Below are 20,927 nucleotides of genomic sequence, written 5' to 3'. Positions count from 1 at the left end.
GGTAATCGATTGTGTGTCGGATAATCCCATTAACATTGTTGAAGTTTTCTCGTGTGTTAAAGACGCTAAAGACATTGATTGGAGTCCACGTATAAACCTGACAGTTTATAGTGGGATTCTTGATTCTATTCTCTACTTAGGTTGTGGTCATGGTGGAAAGAAACAAAGGATGATGTTACATGGTACTGATACCTTTGTCGTCTTAAGCTTTTTCTTGGATTCTACATGACTTATTCTGAATTTAATCATATTACTTTTTCAACATGTTAAAATCCGAATGGTATCAGCACGCCATAATCCATCACAAAACAGAAAAGCCAGCATCAATGTGACACCGCATGAACTTGCGAAGACACGTAACTACGTTTTCAAACGAGCTGGGAGCGGAGAAATTACAAATTTACGATAGTTATATTGGATGATATAGGACTCAACTAGAAGGAAAAACTTAAATAGTTCAACCAACTATTTCAGTATAATGATTACTTAAAAGGATGTCAGGATTGTAGTGCCGAAGGAAAAACTTAGTTTAACCAACCACTTCAGCATAATGATTACTTGAAGGATGTTAGGATTATAGTGCCGAGGATAAATGCTTCACCCGCTATTTCAAGCATAGAATTTGGTCAAGTCCATAACTTGCCACTAAGCATTGATCTGGCACGAGACTTAGCTAAGGCCATAATCCACCGATTAATGCTCTCCATTCCAAGTACAATCTTATGTTTATTCTCCTACACAAATTTTGAGAATAGCCTAGTTCTCTTACTATTTCCTCTGTTATCTTAAGCATTAAAGAGTTTTTCAATAGGCAATTCCCGGCAAATCTCCGATGGTCTCTACTCTATTTGCAGGCATGCATTAACTGAATTTGGCCATCTGATGGACTGCATCATCTACATCAAAGAAATTAAAAATTTACATAATCATTACTAAATCAACCAATATCTTCTAATTATATTTCTATGCAACCCAAGCCAAAAAAAGAAGGAAAAAAAAAAGGAGGCAAATAATTAAATAAATCCAAAACTTTTCATGCTTCTTTTATTCAACCATAGCCATCATTTCTTCCAGCAAAGAGAGAGAGGGGGGGGCACATGCATAAAAAGTGTGGGTCACTGGCAAGTGAGCCAAAAGAGAAAAGGCAAAGCCATGAGCGTGATAAAGAGGTAATTAAATCATGGACTTTTAGTATTACTTCCGTTCATTTCTTTCATGCAATCTCATCTACCTCATTTTCTTTTGCTTGGAACTTTGAGAATTTTGGTTGCTAAATTGGTTGGGAAAGTAAAAGGTTGCTTAAGGTGGAGACTTGGGTTGAAAAAAGAAAAGGAGAAACAAACATATGCTTCAATCAAATCTATTTTCAACCTCTTCTTTAGTGTGCTTTCTTGTCATGGGGGCCCTTCTCTTTTAGAAAATGTCTTACATGGAAATGGTGAACAATCATCTTTTTTGAGGCGACCCTTTTGCATGAAATGGGTATTCTTTATCTAAAAACTGAAATTAAATATGGGTCCATATTTCTTTTATATGTAATTCTTCTTCTTGTATGTAGACCTTACATGAACAACATGTTCTTATATGCTCCTTTACAGTGAAACAGGAATTTGTTTTTTATTCTGTGTTTGAGGGGTAGCTGAAGAGTGAAGCCGCCGTGAAGGAAGGGTCTTAATTCTTTCTCCGTCTCTTATGGCTTTGGATTTTTGTTGATTTTTTTTTAAAAAAAAATTTTAATTAATTTATTTATTATTTTTTTTTGGGGGTGGGGGGGAGGAAAAGAGTTGAGAGTGTGTTGATATATATTTAGGCTATAAATTTCCTAGCTTGATTATCTGATTGATAGAGGAAATACATGGATTTTGTCACATGAGATGCTTTTTGGATGAAAATGATGTTTCTTCAATTGTTAAAAACTACTGTTTTGGGTAGTTCAGAATGAGCTTTCATATCATTCTCTCAGACATGGTGATTGTCTTGTTGACGAAAGAATCTTACTCAATGCAATTTAGGCAAGGAGCCCCTCTCTCTCTCTCTCTCTCTCTCTCTCTCGCTATAGGGTGTTTTTAATCATTTGTGTTGTAATTATTGCCCATTTCTTTTCTAAAATACTCCAATTTTTGTGGTAAAGGGATGCCTGGCTTAAGTGTGTGTAAGAGAGAGAGAGTGGCAGTAGTATGGTTTTTATTGTTAATTTGCCAGAAATGAAAAATTTTCAAACAATAGAGCTACTGGCTTTAGTGTTTCTGACAAAAGTTATGGGTTCCTCTCAACAGGTAATTTTAAAAGGAATATGAGGAATAAATGTGGTCTACACCAGACCCTTTTCTATAGTCACGTTCTTTTTGTTGCAGACCCATTTCTTTCTTCTCTTGAATCATGGCTTTCTGGTACTGCATAGCTGTAAGGTGTCCAACATTATTCTCCCTCTCTCTCTCTCTCTCTCTCTCTTATAATTATTTTGTATTTTCTTTCTGGTGCTGCTTTGATTGTCTTCTTGTTATATGTGTAGGCATTGATTCAATACCTCTTGAATGCCCATGTCAAAAAACTCTATATATGCAATTATACATGTATACACCAGCATACCTTGCAGAAGCCTTTGAGATTATTTTAGTCTTAAATATTACTTTGCAGCTTTTTCCTTCCTTTGGTCTTCTTTTTCTTGTGGTAGATTATATGAGATTATGTGAGATACTGTCACCTTTCTCATGATTACATCGGAATGGATATGTTGGATATGAATTGGCCAGGCACTAATAGTCTAATACTATCAGATAGACCTGTAGGTTGTAGCCCTAATCTTGCCCGAGTAACCCGTGCATAGTCCCTCATATTATGTATTAATTCTTGGTAATGATAATTATAATCATATTTGTCCTTAAAATAAAGCAATAATGTATATAATAATGTTTTTCTTGTTTACTTTAGAAATGTTGTTTTATAATGGAGCGGGTTGAAAAATCATTACATATCTTAGTCCCTACCAAGAATTGGATGGATTCATGTGGGTCGATGGTTTGAGATAGAAATTGCCACCTCAGTGAAATTTAGCACTTAAAGCTGACAACTTTCAAAAGCACAGATAGGCCACTCTTGTTTTGGCTCCCTAGACAGCAAGGCCCATTCTTTTGATATCTTTAAGTTTGCTTCTTCAGACAAGGTATAGTATTCATTAAGTTAGGCATCAGGATCATGAACATCAAAACACAAAAAGAAAAGTGTACCACTGAGATTATCATATAACTTTGTCTTTACATTTTCTATTGGGTATAAAGGGTATAAAGCTAGCTGGGTTGAGCTGCATTCTTTAAATAATGCATTGACAAGTGTGGATGTCTTGTTCTTCCATGGCAGATAACCTATAGAGTTGGAAGACTAAAGTAACGGCTACTCTTATATCCCAGGACCAAAATTGAAGGCTTTCTAGCTCCTAATAACAGGTTAGTTTGCATCACCAAAAGAGTGGTATCATCCAGGGTCTTGTTGCTAATTCTTGGTATATAATCAATCATATTCTTCTCTAGCTGCTTTTGCTGTTTTAGTTCCTGCTTATGAGGAATTTTAAATTAGGTCCTCATATTCTGCTTTCTTAGTTCCGGATTTGTATTCTTGCTTGTTTATAGCATCACAAAATAACACATTGGGGACAAGAAGAGGAAATGGCAGTGTTTGAAGTAATTATCTCATTTGGAATTAGTTAAACCTTTTCTGATCTTCTGCAACTTCTATTTTGCGGTGAATGCCATTCTTTCCGGATGTGTTGTAGGCGTATACGAGCAGTATAGTTGATCAGATTAGATATGACCTATTGATGACCTCCTCACTCACTCTTTAGCAACTGCAGATGTTCCGTTTGTTTGTTTGTTTTTGCTAGTGTGGACACCAATCTTCATAAGTAGCAATTGCTGATATCACCTGGAAATGATTAATTAAGTGCATCAAATTTGACCTTTTTATTTTTCTTGAAGCATTTGAAATGAGTATATATCTTGCCATTTACTTAATTTATATAAAATTATTTTAGAATGGTAAGCTATGTATTTTTCACACATTTGTGGTGACTTTTGTGCATCTATTGGTAATGAGAAACAATGTGGAATTTTTTAAAATTTATGTGTTTATTTGATGGTTTCCGACCATTAGAACTTGCTGCTTTCGTTTCTTCATCTTTTGTGTTCTGAAGAACCTTCTAGGTTCTACTGATGCATCTACAAATTTAGATTTCTTTAGACCTTTCAAAACTTAGATTTCTTTGCACTAATCTTACAATAAATCTGTGGCTAATATTACATTTGAGTACTGGGAGTCAAGAATAGAGACACCATGTGGAACACAAGTGGAACGAGTGAGCCAAGAACATAGTTAGTGTGATTACAGTGTCCATCTTATGATTAGAGAAAGCTTTGAAGAGCGTTAAGGAATCTTACCTGTCTTATGAAATTTAGTTAAAGTCTGTCACTAAAATGTTAAAAAAGATCACCATGTCCAGGACACATTGGAAAACAATAATTTGCTTCAATCCGAGGATTTCATTTCATAGGAAATGCAGTTTCACTAAACTTCTGAGTGGTTTCTAATTATTTCTGAATTGGGTTCCTCCCTGTATATGTGATTATGATTCATCATAATTGTCCTACTCATCTGATAGAGATAATAAATTATTTACTAAAAAAAATGTATAAATTAATATGAAAGTTTTATTTTCTTGGGACACCCAAGCGGTCCCTTAACGAACGTATCAAGGTTCTTCTGTTCCTTGATTTGCAATTCTGTCCAGCATATGTGATATGTTAGATGTTGATATCTTTCTTTTTATCATTTCTTTCAGGGCTAGTAACCATCTGCAAATGAGCAAAGGTACTTTTATCGAAGAATCAACGGTTTCAGCCTTGTTTGAGTTAGCTTCAAGCATGTACTAGAGACAAGTCACAACAATTTAGTTCCTTTGCTGTATTCCCTGCCCCCTTTGTCCCCCTTCAGAAGGAAAAAGAAAATCCAGTTCAGCACGACTATGACTGACTTTGGTTCTGAAAGATCAAACCCATGGAACATATATACAAGTTCAGACCCAAGTCCATCTCAAACAGGAGTGAATCAGGAAGCTCCATGGAAAAACTTTGGGACATCCATGAATGCCATTTCTTTTGGTTTTGTTGCAACAGCAATCTTGATATCAATGTTTCTTATCATGGCCATATTTGAACATCTGTTCAGGCCAGGTCCTTCTTATTCTTCACCTGCAAATATGGCCAATGGTTCTCCTGAATCCAGAGCAATAGAGAAACTTGGCAGACAAGCAGTAAGTCTCTATTCCATCGTGTTCTTGAGTAACTTTTATGCAAAGTAATCTTATATTGGGTTTCTTTCACGGTAAAATCTTGTTTTAATGTCTTTTTGACGTCACCTGCATTTTTTAGTATTTTCTACATAATCCTTGAATTAGATAGGTTCTCAAATAACCTAAGCTGTACTTATGTCTAATCAAACTACTAGTCAAACTACTAGTCATCCATATATTTTATGTTCCCCCTCATTGTTTGATACCTACCAAGTTAAAGTGCATATCAAGACTCTTGTCTTGTTTTTCTAGTTTTGTTGTAGAAACAAACACAATGGCAAACGAAATCTGTCAGAAAACAGATTTTCTTACTCTCAAAACTTTTTCCCTAGAACTAGAGATTGTTGTAGAGAAACCAGTTTCTTGTAAAAGTATAATGCATGATTCCTGCAAACCTCAGATCACAGACAAAGAAAAGAGAATTTCCAATTTACTCTTTTTCACCTCCGTCCACATCTCTGCTTCCTTTTCAAGACTGAAATGATGAAGGTACCTGCATAATTAGAGACATCGACATATTGTTTTAACTCGGTGGAAAAAATGGGGCCGATCTTTACTCAGGGTAGAGTAGCTGCGTTTTTCAAAGAATTGAAGGTGATGCAATGGGGATAATTAACAAGTAATTCTCTTAGAGTTAGAGGAAACCCATCAAAATTTAGTACTTGGTATATTTCTCTGAACTAATATGATTTGGTCACTTTGGTTTCAGGTGACAACATCATATGCATCTGATTTCTCAGTGTTGATGCCAGGACAGAACTGTCCCACCTACATTGCACAACCTGCTCCTCTCCCCTGCACGAGGGAAGGGGTTTATTGGCCTCCCCATGAACATAATTTTGTACTTCCATAGTGTATATTATACCTGCCCTGAAGCATCACAAAGGCTCAATGTATATTCACAGAATGATCAACTTTCATCGATTCATTAGTTATCTAAGTTTAGATATTGTATCTGGAAACATATTCTTCCCCGGAATTGACTATCCTGTTAGGGTTTGGCAAACCATGTGAGGAGTGTTAGTAAAGTCAGATCTTTCTCCTCACGTCTATCTCTTGGGTCGTGTCATTAGTTTGCTTTCTTCTACGAATAATACTAGAAACCACACTTTTTATCTTACTTTGCTTATATGACACTGTCAATCGGTCATTGATATATATATTTTTTTTCAATAAGGACTAATTGGTAATACCATATCAGCAAAGTGAGATAAAAGTGTAGTGAATATAACACTACTTTCCTTTTATAACCAAACTTTTACAAACGAACCTCCAATACCATAAAATTTAGAGAAATGTTATATATTACATATTTATCCCACTTTTATTCCACTATGGTAGCGTAACATGGTCTAATATATATATATATATATATATATATATATGGCCACTAGATTGTCAAATCAACATAATAGGATAAAAGTGGGATAAATGTATGGAATATAGCATTACTCTAAAATTTATGGTTTATGGTGATGTGGCAAGTGCATTTTGTGTAGTTTGCATAAGTATGCCAGCCTCCAAACATCAAGTATGAGCCCATGACAAAAAATGATGACCTGCATACGTTCATAACAAAAATGTAAATGATATTGTGCTTTGATAAATGGTTTCTATTTCTACTAGTGAATATTTTCATAGTGCATATTATTTGGGTTTTAAGGAGTTTTGTGTCCCTTTAGGAATAGTATCTATCTCTATGTGAAATGGAAATGATTTATTTTATAGTGTATATGGTACCACATTATTTAAAAATTTTAAATGATGTATATTGTAAAATCTAATATGAACCGATTTGAAGAAATCTACTCCGTAACCAAAAGATTCGTGTATTTTTTTTTTTTTTTAAAATAAAAGAATTCGTGAAATTTTTAATCCTTATCTTTGAGCAGCATGATGGGCTTAATTGCAAAATTTCTGTTCGACTCAACCCAGCTTTCTTTGCAGTCTCTCTCTCTTAATCTTTTGGCAATTGGCAGAGCAAGTGAACAAAACCATGATGAAGTCTTCAAGGCATTTCGCCTGTCTATGCTTTGGGGTGAGGAGATCCAACTATAGAGAAAGGTTCTCACCGCTTCTTAGTCTTCCCGTATAATTTTTGACACAACCCGCTAATTTGACAAAAAATTAATAGATTAAGATTAAAGAGTCTAATATATTTCATTAAATATATTATTGTTTTAACACAACCTAAATTCGATTGGTGAAATTTAAGATTAACAATTTTTGAAAAGACATGCAAACCCAACACAACATGAAGTTAACGAGTTAACGTTGAAGGATTTGACCTCGTTTAATTAAATGAGTCGAGTTAAGTTTAACATATAGAGTCTTATATCAATGCTTTGACACGATACGACCCAAACTTGATACATGAAGATGAATTGCCATCCCTAAGCCTCACGTAATTGCACCATGCATGGGTTGAACAAATTATAGGACCTTTTACCCTACTGAGGTTTATAAGAGAATCAAAATTGACTGCAATTTGTTTGATCGAATTACATCCTATCCAACCCTAGCATGAGAAAGTCCCCAAATGAGATCCTCCTACTTAGACACACAGCCCCATCAGAACCCGCTCTCAATTGCCTATCCGAATGGTTGGAAACTGCAAAGAATCCCAGTCCTAAGACCGCAGCAAAGTCAGCCAAATAAGCTCTTCATTTTGGTCTTTTCAAGTTTTCTTCCACCAAGCACTCTCCATGAGGCTGCCACAGTACCCCGGGATGAGCTCTCTCCCGCGCCTCTCTGTTATAAAGATTGGCCTATGAAATTGGGAATCGGAGATCAGACCGAGAAGCCAAAAAATTATCTTCAAAATGAGATTTCCTTCTCTTGAGCTAGATTGATAATGCCTATGTTAGCTAGTTCACATTTTCACAACCCTATCTACACGAACATGGGCTAGCACACACCCAATCAACACCAAAGCTGCCAACTTCTGCAACACCTAAGATTCAAAATTGAGCCGTACATGCGTGATATTATGCCACTCTGCCATATTGCAGTATGAATCTACATTGAAAGGACACCTCACATCATAGGTGGAAAAATTCAAGGAAAATACAGATTGATACAACAACAATCTCACCTCTAGGCTTCCAAGCTCACTCTGCCCCTCCCTCCACTTTCCTTTTCTTCTTCTTCCTTCTCTTGGACTTCATCTATTTCCCACAATCGATGGTTTTGGTTTCAATACATCTTTTCTTTTTTCCGCAATTACGGATCCTCGACCACTTCTTCATCAGGTAACATTACAGTCAACAAAGAATACTTAACCCGGAGAGAAATCCTGCCCTTCTCCACAAGAAGTCTAGCCCCTGAGACAACCCAATAACCAGGAGTTTCTTGTGGGCCCCTCATCATTTCAGTCGGATCAACAAACTTCAGAAGCTTAGGAGCTTGGATAGGCACTGGAGGGCCTCCAGGGTAAATGGCAGAGTTTATGTTCACGTCAGCTGGCCGTGGAGGGGGCTTCTGAACGGTTGTAAAATGATGGCTGATCAGTGTTGATATGAGTCCAGATTTAGCGGCCAGCCCAGGAGATCCATCCCACTCGGGATGTTTCACAACTACAGCTCCCAAAACAGTTGAGAAGCGGAGTCTCAAGAAGAGAATCTTTTTCAATCCATGGTTTTCAACCTGTAATTGGGCTCCAGTTACTATTGATAAATCGTCGTCAGACTCCACAGGAGCAGTGCAGACATGAGAAAAGTACTTCGATTGAACTTTCTCATAGTATTTATGATCAACGGACTCTTGGCGGAAGTTGCCACTCGGACTCGGATCATCTTCAAGTTGGAAGATTTTGGGAAGAGATGAGAGGTGCTGCAAGTGGATAGCCAAGCAGTTACTCCTTTTACCTTCTAGATAAAGCCGGAGACCAGTCACTGGCCTCTTGCCGACATCAACCTGCAATGAAATAAATAAAAAACAAGTTACGGTTTCAGCAGAAAATAACAAAAGCATACCGAATACCTGTCATATCGTCAGAACTTTTATGCCCAATTTCCTTTAAAGAATTCTAGGTCTTGTTTCTAACCAAGCATAGAGTAATGTGGATTATCTATAAGTATATCCAACTACTTTGCCACCTAACAAGACAACAATCCAGATTTGTTACTTTCCTTGGATTCAAGGTTAATATACAACTTGAACTCAAAATGTGTGGAAATTTGAATAGGGAGACAGATGTGCATCCCTGTTAATGGAGATGGGTAGCGTGAAACCTATGAGCATAACACCATTATAATCAAACTTTTAAATGTGCTTAGACAAAAGAAAGGAAGAAAAAAATAAAAACACTTACAAATGCATCTAATGGAAAAACAAAAATGACAAGAGAAGAAGCTTTACCGGAGTGGTGTTCACATAAAGCCTTGGACCCATTAAGCTAAACTGCAAAGATGCAGAGCTTTGCTGCTTCCGTTGTGGACCAAGTGGAAGTTCACTGAACACAGGTGCCCATTGCCTTGGCAGCTGAAATTCCAAAAATTGGTGGAGCTCTTGAATTGGAGGTTTATCTGCAAGAACAGAAGCCAGAGGATAAAAAATTTACAGATTGTTGGCTAACTGATATCATCTCAAATATTTTGCGCTAATAGACCAAAGAATATGAAAAGAAGGTCCAAGAACAATGCTTTCTTAGTTGTCCTAATACTGTTGCCAGGCAGAATTTATTGTTTATTGTATTAGTGTGTATTAATTGGAAATATAAAATGAACAGTTCTTATTTGATTTATTTCAAGAACTGCAGCGAATTGCTCATTCAATTGAAGGTGTTGCAGAAACCATCTGTCATCATTACATTCTTCTGACATGTAATCTCTGTCAAAAAATTTCCCCCCTTCATAGAAAAAAAAAATAAGAATAATAATTCATTCTGGAGCACTTCTCCAGCAATATATTGCTCAAGCAATGAAAACTCATATATCCAAGTCAAATATGCTCCTCAGGAACATTTGTTTGAGAGCCAAAATTCAATAGCAAAAGTACACCTCTAAATTTTTCAAATAGCCTTAATCTTCCTTATTTTCCACATATTGTCATTATAAATCTCCAATTTTTGTTTTATAAAAAATAAAATAAACTCGTTAATTTTAGTCTAAAAGGCATGAAAGAACATAAAATAAACAAGATTGACACCATTTCTCAGTTTCATCTGCATAAAATAAACAAGATTGACACCATTTCTCAGTTTCATCTGCTTAATCTGTCTTTCACGACCAAAGGCCTTTACAAGGTCAAAGCTTTGGCTGCGTTACAAAGTTTGAAGTAGGAACAGAATACTGGTGGTTGAGAGGCCTATCTTTGTGGTTTGTGCTCAGATTTGTATTATGCGCAGAAAACTACAAGAGCTACAATATCATTGATCATTTATTTATATATTGCTTGCTCTATTTGTTTCAATACAGGTTGGATTGCATTAATCAGCATTGGTTGACTCGGTCCTACAGAATTTTCTCCACTCTTTTTGATAGGTTGGGAAAGGGGGTAGGAGCAAACTCTTCAGTTATGTTCGCCAATGGCAATTATTAAGCTAACTTCATGGTGAATGTTAGAATCAATGAGTCTTCATTTTTCTTTACTTTTAACTTTTTTGAGGAGGGCTTCATGGGACCATATTCATCTCTTACCTGCCCTTAGGCTCCAGCAAGATGAAGGAGTGCTGCTGAGAAGCAATGTGTGATTCAGTTGTACTATTCTTTCAGCTAAGTTTCCTTAAAAACTGTCCACTCTCTGGAGCAAATCCCCCTCCCCCACACCCCTTGAAAGAGCTTTATTTCCATGGCTGTTCTTTATGGAATCAAGGTCAAGACCAAAATGGAGGCACTAGCATAGATCATGGTGAGCATGTTCGCGGCAACTCAGATATCGCTATTAGTTGGGCAAGGTCTAGTCTTTTAAAATCTTCACATAGCAATCCTATCATTTGTCAATTTTTGGATCTATCTGCTTCCTACATCATGGAGAATGGATGAGTCCTTGAATCGGCATAATGAGATGGCAAACTCTGTGTAAAGAACTATACCATACAACAACATAGTTGTTATTTTCATCCACTTTAAGGAGTGAGAAGCAGCAGTTTTAGGGCCTTGTATAGTTTTTCTCTTTTCTTTTTCACATAGACTTGCTTGCATTTTGTCCAGTTCTTTTTTTCCCATGTTCAAGTTCAATTTCTTATTTGGGGGAGAGAAGAGGCTTTGACTGAATGGTGGTATCATTTAATTATTTTATGAACATATTGACACCAGAAAAACATCCTAGTAGCATGTTTGTTTCAATTTAAATATAACAGTTTTATTGTAATATATTAATATAAGGAACATCAGTATTTTCACTAGAAACCATAAACAAGTTATGATTCATGTGATGGAGGTAATTAGCTTATAAATAATCTTTAAAACACAACCAAGTGACCTAATGTTATATCCCGACCACATGGTCAACTAAAAGAACTCTACTCTTCAAATCACAAAGTGGGAAAGCAGCAAGTTTGACCAACCCCCAACCCCCAAGCAACAACAAACAACTCCTTGTAAGACATGGCATTTATGGTCCTCTGAAGGAGAAACTTAAGACAGTTTATAACTTAGTTTACATAGCAGCCAATTGATGAACATGACTTGGTGAGGATTCTTTGTTAGGTATCTTAGGCTCCAGACTATCAAATCAAGACTTCGGCAACCAAATAGAAAATTACCCAGGTTTCGAATTGGCAGAGGAAAGTAATGGGTAGATTCAACAAGAATGGTGTGTGTCATTTAACAGACTTCTTAAACAATCTCATATGAGCAACAGCTTGTCAAAGAGAAAAGAAAGTCCGAAGAGTGAGTTATCATTGTGTAAACATAGGCTTCTCTGAAGCAACAGGCCATAAATAGTAGAGAAATGACATGAAGTAAGGTGATCCAAATTTCTTAATAGGATTGATGCAAAAGTAAATGAAATATATATGCAAAAATAAGGAGGCTCATGCTCACATCGTAAATAAAGATTGATGGCATGACTCAAGAATCCACTCCCTGGGACTCCAATCAATAGAGAGGTGATTGGGATGAAGGACATTGAGATCACATCAGGCTCAGACTGGACAGTTTGTAACCACTCATTATGAGATAGGTGCTTATTATCACTTCCACCCCTCCTCTTGTAAATAGTTAAAATATCCTGCAATTAAACTAATTCAACAAACACATCCAAATTTAAAAAATATTAAAAAGATATTGTTATTAAACCATTTAGCAGAGTTCTTCAACCGGGCTGTCGAGCATTATATAATAATACACACCTCCTTGTGCGAATAAGAACTTGATGGACTGGTATCTGCGAACCTCAGCCGCTGCTCCCTGATTTCAAACTGAAATAAAAATTATTAGATGAGATACCTTAAAGGAGAAGTCTACAAACAAAGCATTTTATTCCCCCAAATGGCTTAAAAAGTAGTTAGCTAATGAGACCACATTGCCAACTTAAATCAGCATTAGAAGATTTTAAAATGTCAGATAACAAAGAATGCCTAGCCACAGGACTATTGGGCACAGACCAAGAAGGACCAAACTCCAGTTATGAAGATGAGTGTTATAACCTTATACATACACAATTTGTGCGCGAGTTTGTGCACGAGGAGGGCCACCTGGGGGTGGTTGGGGTGGGGTGGATATGGCTATGTGGCAGCATACAGATATCCTTGGCACAATATTAGAGCAAAACTGACCAAATCCCAGATCAAGATTGAGAGATTGCATTAACTACTTGACAGCCAGGATAAAGGTACAAATTTTTCCCATTGTTCTGAAGGGATTATAAAAAACTTTTTACAGCTTTTTAAAAGCTATTATGATGAAGGACAGATTTAGAAATCCATCTACATGAGCCTATGGTGGGTTTTATGTTAGAAAAAGTAATGATCTTGGAGTTTGTTATGGTAAGGAGAGGCTTTGACTTGGGGTTTGAAAAGAGTGAATTTTAGCGGCTAAAGGTTTGGGGTTTTTGGGTCACAAGTGTTATTGTGTTATGGGAAAGAGTATGTTTAAAGAGAGAAAGAAGGTAAAGAGAGAACTCTCTTGTTGTTCAGGGACTGTACTTATAGTAACATGAATGGTAACAGCGCACCAAAAAATAAGAGAGAAGAAAAGAGAGCTGCTTTTTACTGTTCAACAGGTGTGTGAAAAGTGATATGAACAGTAACAATGTGGCCGAGAAGAACAACAATCTAGGCAAGCATGCCTTCAATAAGGCAAATCATCCATGATTCCGTTAATCATGTCCCTGCAACTTTATAACTATCTTTTACTCTTCCTTAATCTACTAGAACTAGGACTTTAAATTTGATTAGTAAACTAAATACCTACAAGACCCAATAAAAGGCACCTAATACTACAGAAATTCTAGATCTATACCAACATAATCAAGAATATAACCCTACAAATAAAATTACATGCAGGAATTTATAAAATTTCAGATCTGCAACTACACATAAAAGTTTCCTATTACTCATAAACTAATGACTCAATTTACAAATTGTTTTAACCCTAGACTCCTAATAAGGATCTTCAAAACTATATAAAACTTGTCTCAATCCGATGTAATAATTGAATCCTGCACAGAAAGCTTTGAGTTACCAAAACTGAAACTTGCTTTAAATACAGCAACTTATCTTTCTTCCATGACTGTCATTCATATTATCTTCAATAGTTGGAACTGGGAGCAATTTGAACAGAATAGCATGTTTGCATTAAAGATGGTTTGCTACCAATAAATGAAGTAGGTATTTTTTTTTTGATAAGTAATGTTTATATATCAATAAATGAAGTAGGTATTAGAATAATTAAAATAGACAGTTCAATGGTTGGATGATATCCACAATCATTAGGGTTAGGTTTTCTTGTGAGATTCTAGAAGAAGAAAAAAATAAAGAAACGTTATTTAAATTATTGTGGTGCTGTTGCCAAGTTGCTAGGCTTTAGAGACGAAGATCTAAGATCAAAGAAACTATCAAGATAAATGTTAGCAAGAATCCCAAACCAGAACTACCACAAAGAATAAGATTATAAGGATTGAGGAAGATAAATGATTTAGTGATACCACAAAACAACGCTCAAATATAAAAGTTCTAAAAAATTAAAATTTACTAGCATAGCCAAATTTATAACAAACCTTCTCATTCTGGTAAACTTTTTCAGAAGCCATGCCATTTTGTCCACTGGCATCTAAAAACCTTTTATCTGCCATGTCCTTCAATCTTTTCTGTACATCAGCAGGTTGAAGAGTTGATGAATGCTGCTGCTTCACATATATTACATCCCTCCCTCCCATTTTCACACCAACAATAATATGGGTACCAAATGTGTCAATAAACCTGGAATGATGAAAAATCTCAAAAAATCAATCCAGTTTGTACTCTAATATATGGTGCAATATGATCAAATAAAAATGAACATAGATTAGTAGTATATTGTGTATTAATGAAAACCGAGGTGAAAGGTGATAGAGCAAATTGATGACTCGTATAACCTCTAGCTTGCAAGCAACAACTATCACAGAAAATGTTACCATAGTTACCAACCTGTAGCCAAGCCTAGTAGGATGGGCTACCCGGGCATCGATACAAGGAAAAGAATAAATTTGTATTGCACTGGATGCTAATTCAGAAAGTCCAGAGCGACATGTTGACCGCTTTAATTTCAAAACACAACCCAGAAGGGGTTTTTTTTCAGAATAGATAGTTTTCAATGGGCTCTTTCTCTCCACTGGAAATCAAAGCTCGGTAAAATTTTAAAAAAGCAAAGGACAGCAATAGATTTAAAGAATAAAATAAAAAAGAAACTAGTCTGGATGGCTTTTGAACAGGATGGTCGGCCTACAAGCAAAAGAAATGTTTGAAGAGTTCTGAGACAACAGACATCATTGGTGTGTTCTTGCCATAATGTGTTGGTCATGCAATTTTATATCTATGGATAAACATATAGGTTCTTATTAGGGGAAAATCCACTTTACCCCCCCTAAAGTTTCAAGAGTTTTTCAATTTGAACCCCAAAGTTTAAAAATTGGCAATGTACCCCCTTAATGTTTCAAAAATTTTCAATTCAAACCTTCCATTACTAATTTCTGTTAAATTGGACGGAAATTAGTAACAGAAGGTTTAAATTGAAAATTTTTGAAACATTAGGGGGTACATTGCCAATTTTTAAACTTTGGGGTTCAAATTGTAAAAAACCTGAAACTTCATGGAGGTAAAGTGGATTTTTCCCTTATTATTTTAAAAGAACTATGCAAGATGTCATAAATTCACAAAAAGAAGAATTTCTTTGTTCTTCCATGTTACTCAGACTAAACCAAAACCAACCATCAATTTATTACATGTCAGTAATCACTCGAGACAGAAATATGGTACAATAATCTCCCACTAAACATGATACTAATGAAAATTTTGCACTTCGTGAATATTCATTCATAGTTATAGGACAGAGGAGAGCGAGAACGGCTAAATCTGGCACTAATATGCATGTATGAATGGTGGACAAACATATGCGTTTAAAATTGTTCATAGAAGCAAAACATATTGCTAGAAATGAAAACAATGAGTAAGTTCATTGAAAGTTCTCCTAAAAAAGGAAAATATATTGCCAACACATTTTATCTGTTTAACTGGTTTGACATTGGTAAGAAAATGCAAGTAGGATTAAGGCCTTCTCAAGTTATGCTAACAGCAATGCAAAGGTGAAGGTGCACACGCAAAAACAAATTCAGAATATTTGACCACCATATATTGAAATCACACATGAAAGATGGTTCCTATCCATTGCTTTTTCTTTGACCATTTCATAAAACTCCTACACAAGAATATATGTGCATCACAAGAAACAATACATTAAATCAATAAACATCCTCCTGCATAACCAAGAAATCAAATGCTAGTACTTGGAGACAGAAGGCTTTCAAGAATGAGCCTGGCATCAGAGCAACAGCAATGTCATTTCTTGATTGAGAACACATTCACAGAAACTCTATATTTCACCTTGCCAGTGCATCAGGTTCCCATGATGACGGGACAGCTTTCCTAACATGATCACGGAGTAACATCTGGGATTTCTCCAATGCAACTGTATAAAGCGTGATGAACACCCCATCAAAAGCAAGGGTCTTTGTGTTGGCTGCATCTTTCTGCCAACAACTTGAGAATTCGAACATCGCATTGAAGAGGCCTGAAGGAATTTTGCCGTTCAAATTTATTTCCTGATTGAACTGCTCTGACATCTGCAGAAGAGAGAAAAATGTCAAGACACCCTAAAATTGATAAGAAATTTGTTCTGCTTCATCACTCTTGTTGTCAAAAAAATACAAAATTACAAAGATACAGAAACATTCTGTTAAGACAACTGAATACTTGTTGTAGTAAACATTGCGCAATCGAAAATCCTCATTAAAATATTTTCTTATTCAATAAAAATTGAATCCCAAACCCCAACCACTCTGAATCACCAAGCAGTAATAAGGCCAGGATTTGGCACTGCGGTTGAAAGGAAGACTAGTTAATTCGAATTGAGCAATTAAAAACCAAAATAAATTAGCCAGAAAAAGGAAGAATAGGAAGGAGGGAGAAAGGGAGAGGGAGAAGAATATTGAAAAATACAGATCAGAATAAAGTTAATTAAAAATAAAAAATATATATATATGGAATTTAAAAATAAAATTCTCAGAATTAAGAATCAATCTATTAGAAACATGTGACCAAGGAAAAAAGTCTATTACACCCACAATGTAAATCCTTAATTCCACCAATCTGAACCACAATTCTCCATAATCCAAACTACAATTGTCCACAATTCTCAATAAATGGTAGAACATATTTAACCTGTATCGCACAAACCCTCAAATTCAAGCAACGGTCAACCTAAAAACACTGAATTGACAGAACTCAAGAGCTTCTCACAAAGCCTGGCACTTGTCCTTGTGGTTACCGAGCTTGTTTTCAAGCTTCTCAAATCTGGACAGAGCAGTAGTAATCTTGGATATTTTGGAGGCAACGACTTGTGTGGGTGTTGATGGCTTGTGTGGAGTACTGTTTCTCATTGACGGGCTCTCACCGTGAAGCCAAGAGCCAACCCTAGAGAACCAGATGGATACCCCCACTTATGCCTAATAGCACCACTTCAAGACTTCTTTTTTTCTTGAATAGAATAAAAAGAAATTGAAAAAAAAAAGAAAAAAAAAAAGGGGAGATGTGGGTTTAAGAACAGAGGAGAGGGTGGAGAGAGAAAAGAAACAGAGGGAGGAGATCTGCTTAGAGGAAGAAGGGATTTGGGGATTATCTTTTGGTTTACTCCTCTTCAAAGGCACTTTTTTGTCAAATGGCTCTGCCAAATCAAGTCATCCTCCCTTTCTCTCTTTTGTTAAATAATTTATGTAACTTTTGCAATTTTTTTAAACTAAATATGGGAGTATACCAATGCGACTTTGTTTTCTCCGATCATGCGATCCATATCACAGTTAGTGGTACCAAATTGATGGGAATAAATGGAAGGGTGGAATCAACAATAACCGGAAACTTTAGGGTTTACATTGCTCCAATTAGAACCCCAGGACCAAGTTGACAACAAACATAAACTTAAGAACCAAATTGTATTTTAGCCATGATTTTATGAGTATATATGCTTCAAGATTATGAGCAACAGAGCAGAGAACGGAGGTAAACAAAATCATGAATCAACTAGTTCAAAAATCAATGCCAAATTGTCAAAAATTGGTAGGGAAACAATACCTGTTGGAAAGAGAGGACATCAGACCTGAACCGGGTACGTTCCCCTTTATCACATTTGATTGATTTGGAGACTTCTGGGATCAAAATTCCACCAGGCAAAACAATCTCACGACCCCCGTCTTCATCAATCTCAATCAACCGTGAATCTTTCGAATTACCTTTACAGTACTTGAGCCTTAGATCTTCTGATATATCGTATCCGCAACCAATTGCCCCAATTGCGATCTCAGCAGCTTCAGGAGCTGGAAGCTTTAGCGCCATTACTCTATCATCACTCTTCTTCACCCAAACCAGATGCAAACTCTACATAATAGTTCAAAACTCGCACGCTTAGCTCCGATTAAAAACTTTAGCACACTTTCCACAAATAAGCGGACCCAAATTCTATATAAAGCTCAAATAAGCATATTCAGCTACAATTACACAAATGCCATACTATTTTCCACGACAAAGCATATCCAAATTGCACATAGAGTTTAAAAGCATTCAAATTCAGCTCAAATTATGCAAATTTAATACAAGTTTCACAAATGAAGCAGATCCACACTCTAGATGATGTTCAACCTTCAAATATCAGCTCAAATTTTTTTTTTTAAAAAAAAAAAAAAATGTCAAACATTTTTCAACAGTAGCGTACATCCAAACTGCACATAGAGTTCAAAACATTCAAATTCAGCTCAAGTTATGCAAATTCCAGACAAGTTTCCCACCTTAAGCAGATCCAAAAGTCTAGACCTAGCTCAAACTTTCCAGATTCAGCTCAAATTACGCAAATTTCATACGATTCTTACAAAATGGAGCAGATCAAGCTCTACGCATAGTTCAATAATCGCATATTCAGCTCAAACTAAGTAAATTTCACACATTTATCACACACAAATCAGATCCAAACTCTTTTACACAATCAAGCAAAATATGCGCATCAAGCTCAGAATTCCAGCAAATTTGCATACATTTCTTCAACCTCAATCTGTTCTCTCGGAAATCCTCAGCTCCAAACACTGAACTCGGAAATTCAACAAAGTTCGCACAAAGTTCGGCCCGAGACGAAGCTCTTCGATCCGAAACAACACGAATGGCGATGCGAAGCTTCGAGACTTGGAAATTTCGAGACGATTTTAAGAGAGAAAAACCCTAATCTCAGAGAGAGAGAGAGAAACGTGTGGAAAGCACGCGTGAGTGAGTGAGTGTGAGAGAAAGAGAGAGACAGTAAATACTGGGTTTGACCGAATTTTAGGAGAAAGATTTTGTTTGACACGTCAGAGACTGAGACTTTAAAAGAGAGGCATCTGAGAGAGAGTGAGAGAGAGTCAAAGGTGTACGAGTTTCAACGGAGATGATATGCTATTATCATTATGGCAACGAATCGAGTAATTCAATTCAACCATTTTCCTAAAATATTAATGTTATATATTTACTTTTTTATATGTCATGATTTTTTCATAATGAATACTTATGGTAAATGTTGAATTAATAAAAATAAAAATAAAAATACTAAAATATAACAAAACCACATCGAGAAAAAATAAAAATCATTTTCTTTTACATTAGTGCTAGAAAATGAAAGTGAATTGACAATCCAATAAATTTAATTATTGATTTTATTTTTTTTATGCAAAAATGTGAATTTCCAAGTTTTTTTTAGCAACTCACATTATATTTCTTAATATTGGCAAAATGGAAATAAATGGTAGTTGGTATATGACTTTTTTTTTTTTTTTAATGTCCTCACAAGAGAAGAGAGAGATGATTCGAATTAATGATTTTCGCTTTATGAGACATGGTTCACTATCGATTGAGCTACTCCTTAAAGACATTATATTATGACTTTTAATTACCGTTCAATTACAAACCAATATGTTTGAAAAAAAAAAAAAATAAAGGACACAAACACAAACTAACATGTTCTTTATGGTATTCACCAATTTGGCTTTGTTGGGAGTCGGGACCGGAGTTTGGGATGGTTTGAGACAGGCTCTCACATGAACGGTTGCATTACAATGTAATAAAGCAGTTATAGTCTATTGCAATAGGAGAACTTTATTGTGTATTTATGCATTACTCATAAACTATACTTTTATTTAATAGTTGAAATGATGGGTAGCTATTTTATCGTCAATATTTATTATTGTTTATCTAACTATATAAAAAGAATGTCACATAATAAATATGTTAGCACATAATCAACAATTTTAATTTTTTTAATTTTTTTTGTTTGAAAAATATGAAACTTCCATCGATGAAATTTCACGAGCATAAAACTCTTACATCACTGAGCATACATCTCTGAAAAATCATAACCAAAAGGTATGAAGGTTATAACGTCATCAAAATGACTTCAAGCTTCCGCTAACTTATGTACAATTACACGGTTATAATTACGTACCATCATTTACATTGTTAAATTCAATAACTTTAATTATGACCATGAAATAGAGAAGATTATTATCCATTCACATGACGGTGCCAATTTATCCAAAAATAATTGACACTGTCGTATCAATAAAATAAATGGAAATGTTAAAGGCTAAACTATTTTACTCAACAAATGTCAAACTTTTGCATTCTTTTGTAATTTAAAAATAAAATAAAATAAAAAATTTATGAAGCAATAATATCTACTTTTTGGTCCTTCTTTTTTTTTTTGGTATTTAAAAATAAAATAAAAAATGGTATTTTTCATCATAATAATAATAAAAAAGACATTATTATTAAGAAAAATACCAAATACCAGAAAAAAGAATGACCAAAAATAGATATTATTGCTTCAAACATTTTTTTATTTAAAAAAAAAAAATTATAAAAGAAAGCAAAAATTAG

At 35.3% G+C, this 20,927-nt stretch overlaps 3 protein-coding genes across 11 annotated transcripts in view; 1 reads left to right on the top strand and 2 right to left on the bottom strand.

Moving 5' to 3' along the window:
- The first annotated feature begins 1,081 nt into the window (after positions 1-1,081).
- LOC132180000 (uncharacterized) lies at positions 1,082-6,393 on the top strand. Of its 7 annotated transcripts, none has more exons than XR_009440006.1 (6): positions 1,082-1,169; positions 1,599-1,668; positions 2,277-2,408; positions 3,358-3,443; positions 4,832-5,302; positions 6,051-6,393. XR_009440006.1 is itself a non-coding variant. In XM_059592837.1 (4 exons), the coding sequence occupies exons 3-4, from the start codon at positions 5,015-5,017 to the stop codon at positions 6,192-6,194; spliced, it is 432 nt and encodes a 143-aa protein (XP_059448820.1). In that variant the 5' UTR covers positions 1,101-1,169; positions 3,358-3,443; positions 4,832-5,014; the 3' UTR covers positions 6,195-6,393. The 7 variants fall into 7 exon arrangements, 3 of the variants coding, with proteins under 3 accessions (XP_059448820.1, XP_059448819.1, XP_059448817.1); XR_009440003.1 differs by lacking the exon at positions 1,082-1,169 and adding an exon at positions 1,214-1,482; XR_009440004.1 differs by lacking the exon at positions 1,599-1,668 and having other exon boundaries at positions 1,093-1,169.
- Positions 6,394-7,774: 1,381 nt separating this feature from the next.
- On the bottom strand, positions 7,775-19,312 carry LOC132177389 (MACPF domain-containing protein At4g24290). Of its 3 annotated transcripts, XR_009439751.1 has the most exons (9): positions 19,061-19,312; positions 18,108-18,410; positions 16,365-16,603; positions 14,504-14,705; positions 12,636-12,704; positions 12,328-12,514; positions 9,701-9,867; positions 8,436-9,256; positions 7,775-8,359 (listed from the first exon to the last, which is right to left on the bottom strand). XR_009439751.1 is itself a non-coding variant. In XM_059589674.1 (8 exons), the coding sequence occupies exons 2-8, from the start codon at positions 18,366-18,368 to the stop codon at positions 8,564-8,566; spliced, it is 1,818 nt and encodes a 605-aa protein (XP_059445657.1). In that variant the 5' UTR covers positions 18,369-18,410; positions 19,061-19,312; the 3' UTR covers positions 7,775-8,563. The 3 variants fall into 3 exon arrangements, 2 of the variants coding, with proteins under 2 accessions (XP_059445657.1, XP_059445658.1); XM_059589674.1 differs by having other exon boundaries at positions 7,775-9,256; XM_059589675.1 differs by having other exon boundaries at positions 7,775-9,256; positions 19,072-19,312.
- Positions 19,313-20,376: 1,064 nt separating this feature from the next.
- LOC132177189 (uncharacterized) overlaps positions 20,377-20,927 on the bottom strand; it is a 2,960-nt gene continuing 2,409 nt past the window's right edge. Inside the window, exon 4 of the mRNA XM_059589435.1 lies at positions 20,377-20,393. Within this exon, the coding sequence (XP_059445418.1) occupies positions 20,377-20,393 (17 nt within the window). The remainder of the gene's footprint in view (positions 20,394-20,927) is intronic.

The sequence above is a fragment of the Corylus avellana genome, chromosome ca4 (assembly GCF_901000735.1).
Source record: "Corylus avellana chromosome ca4, CavTom2PMs-1.0".
NCBI lineage: Eukaryota > Viridiplantae > Streptophyta > Magnoliopsida > Fagales > Betulaceae > Corylus > Corylus avellana.
This window is presented reverse-complemented; position numbering and strand designations above follow the sequence as displayed.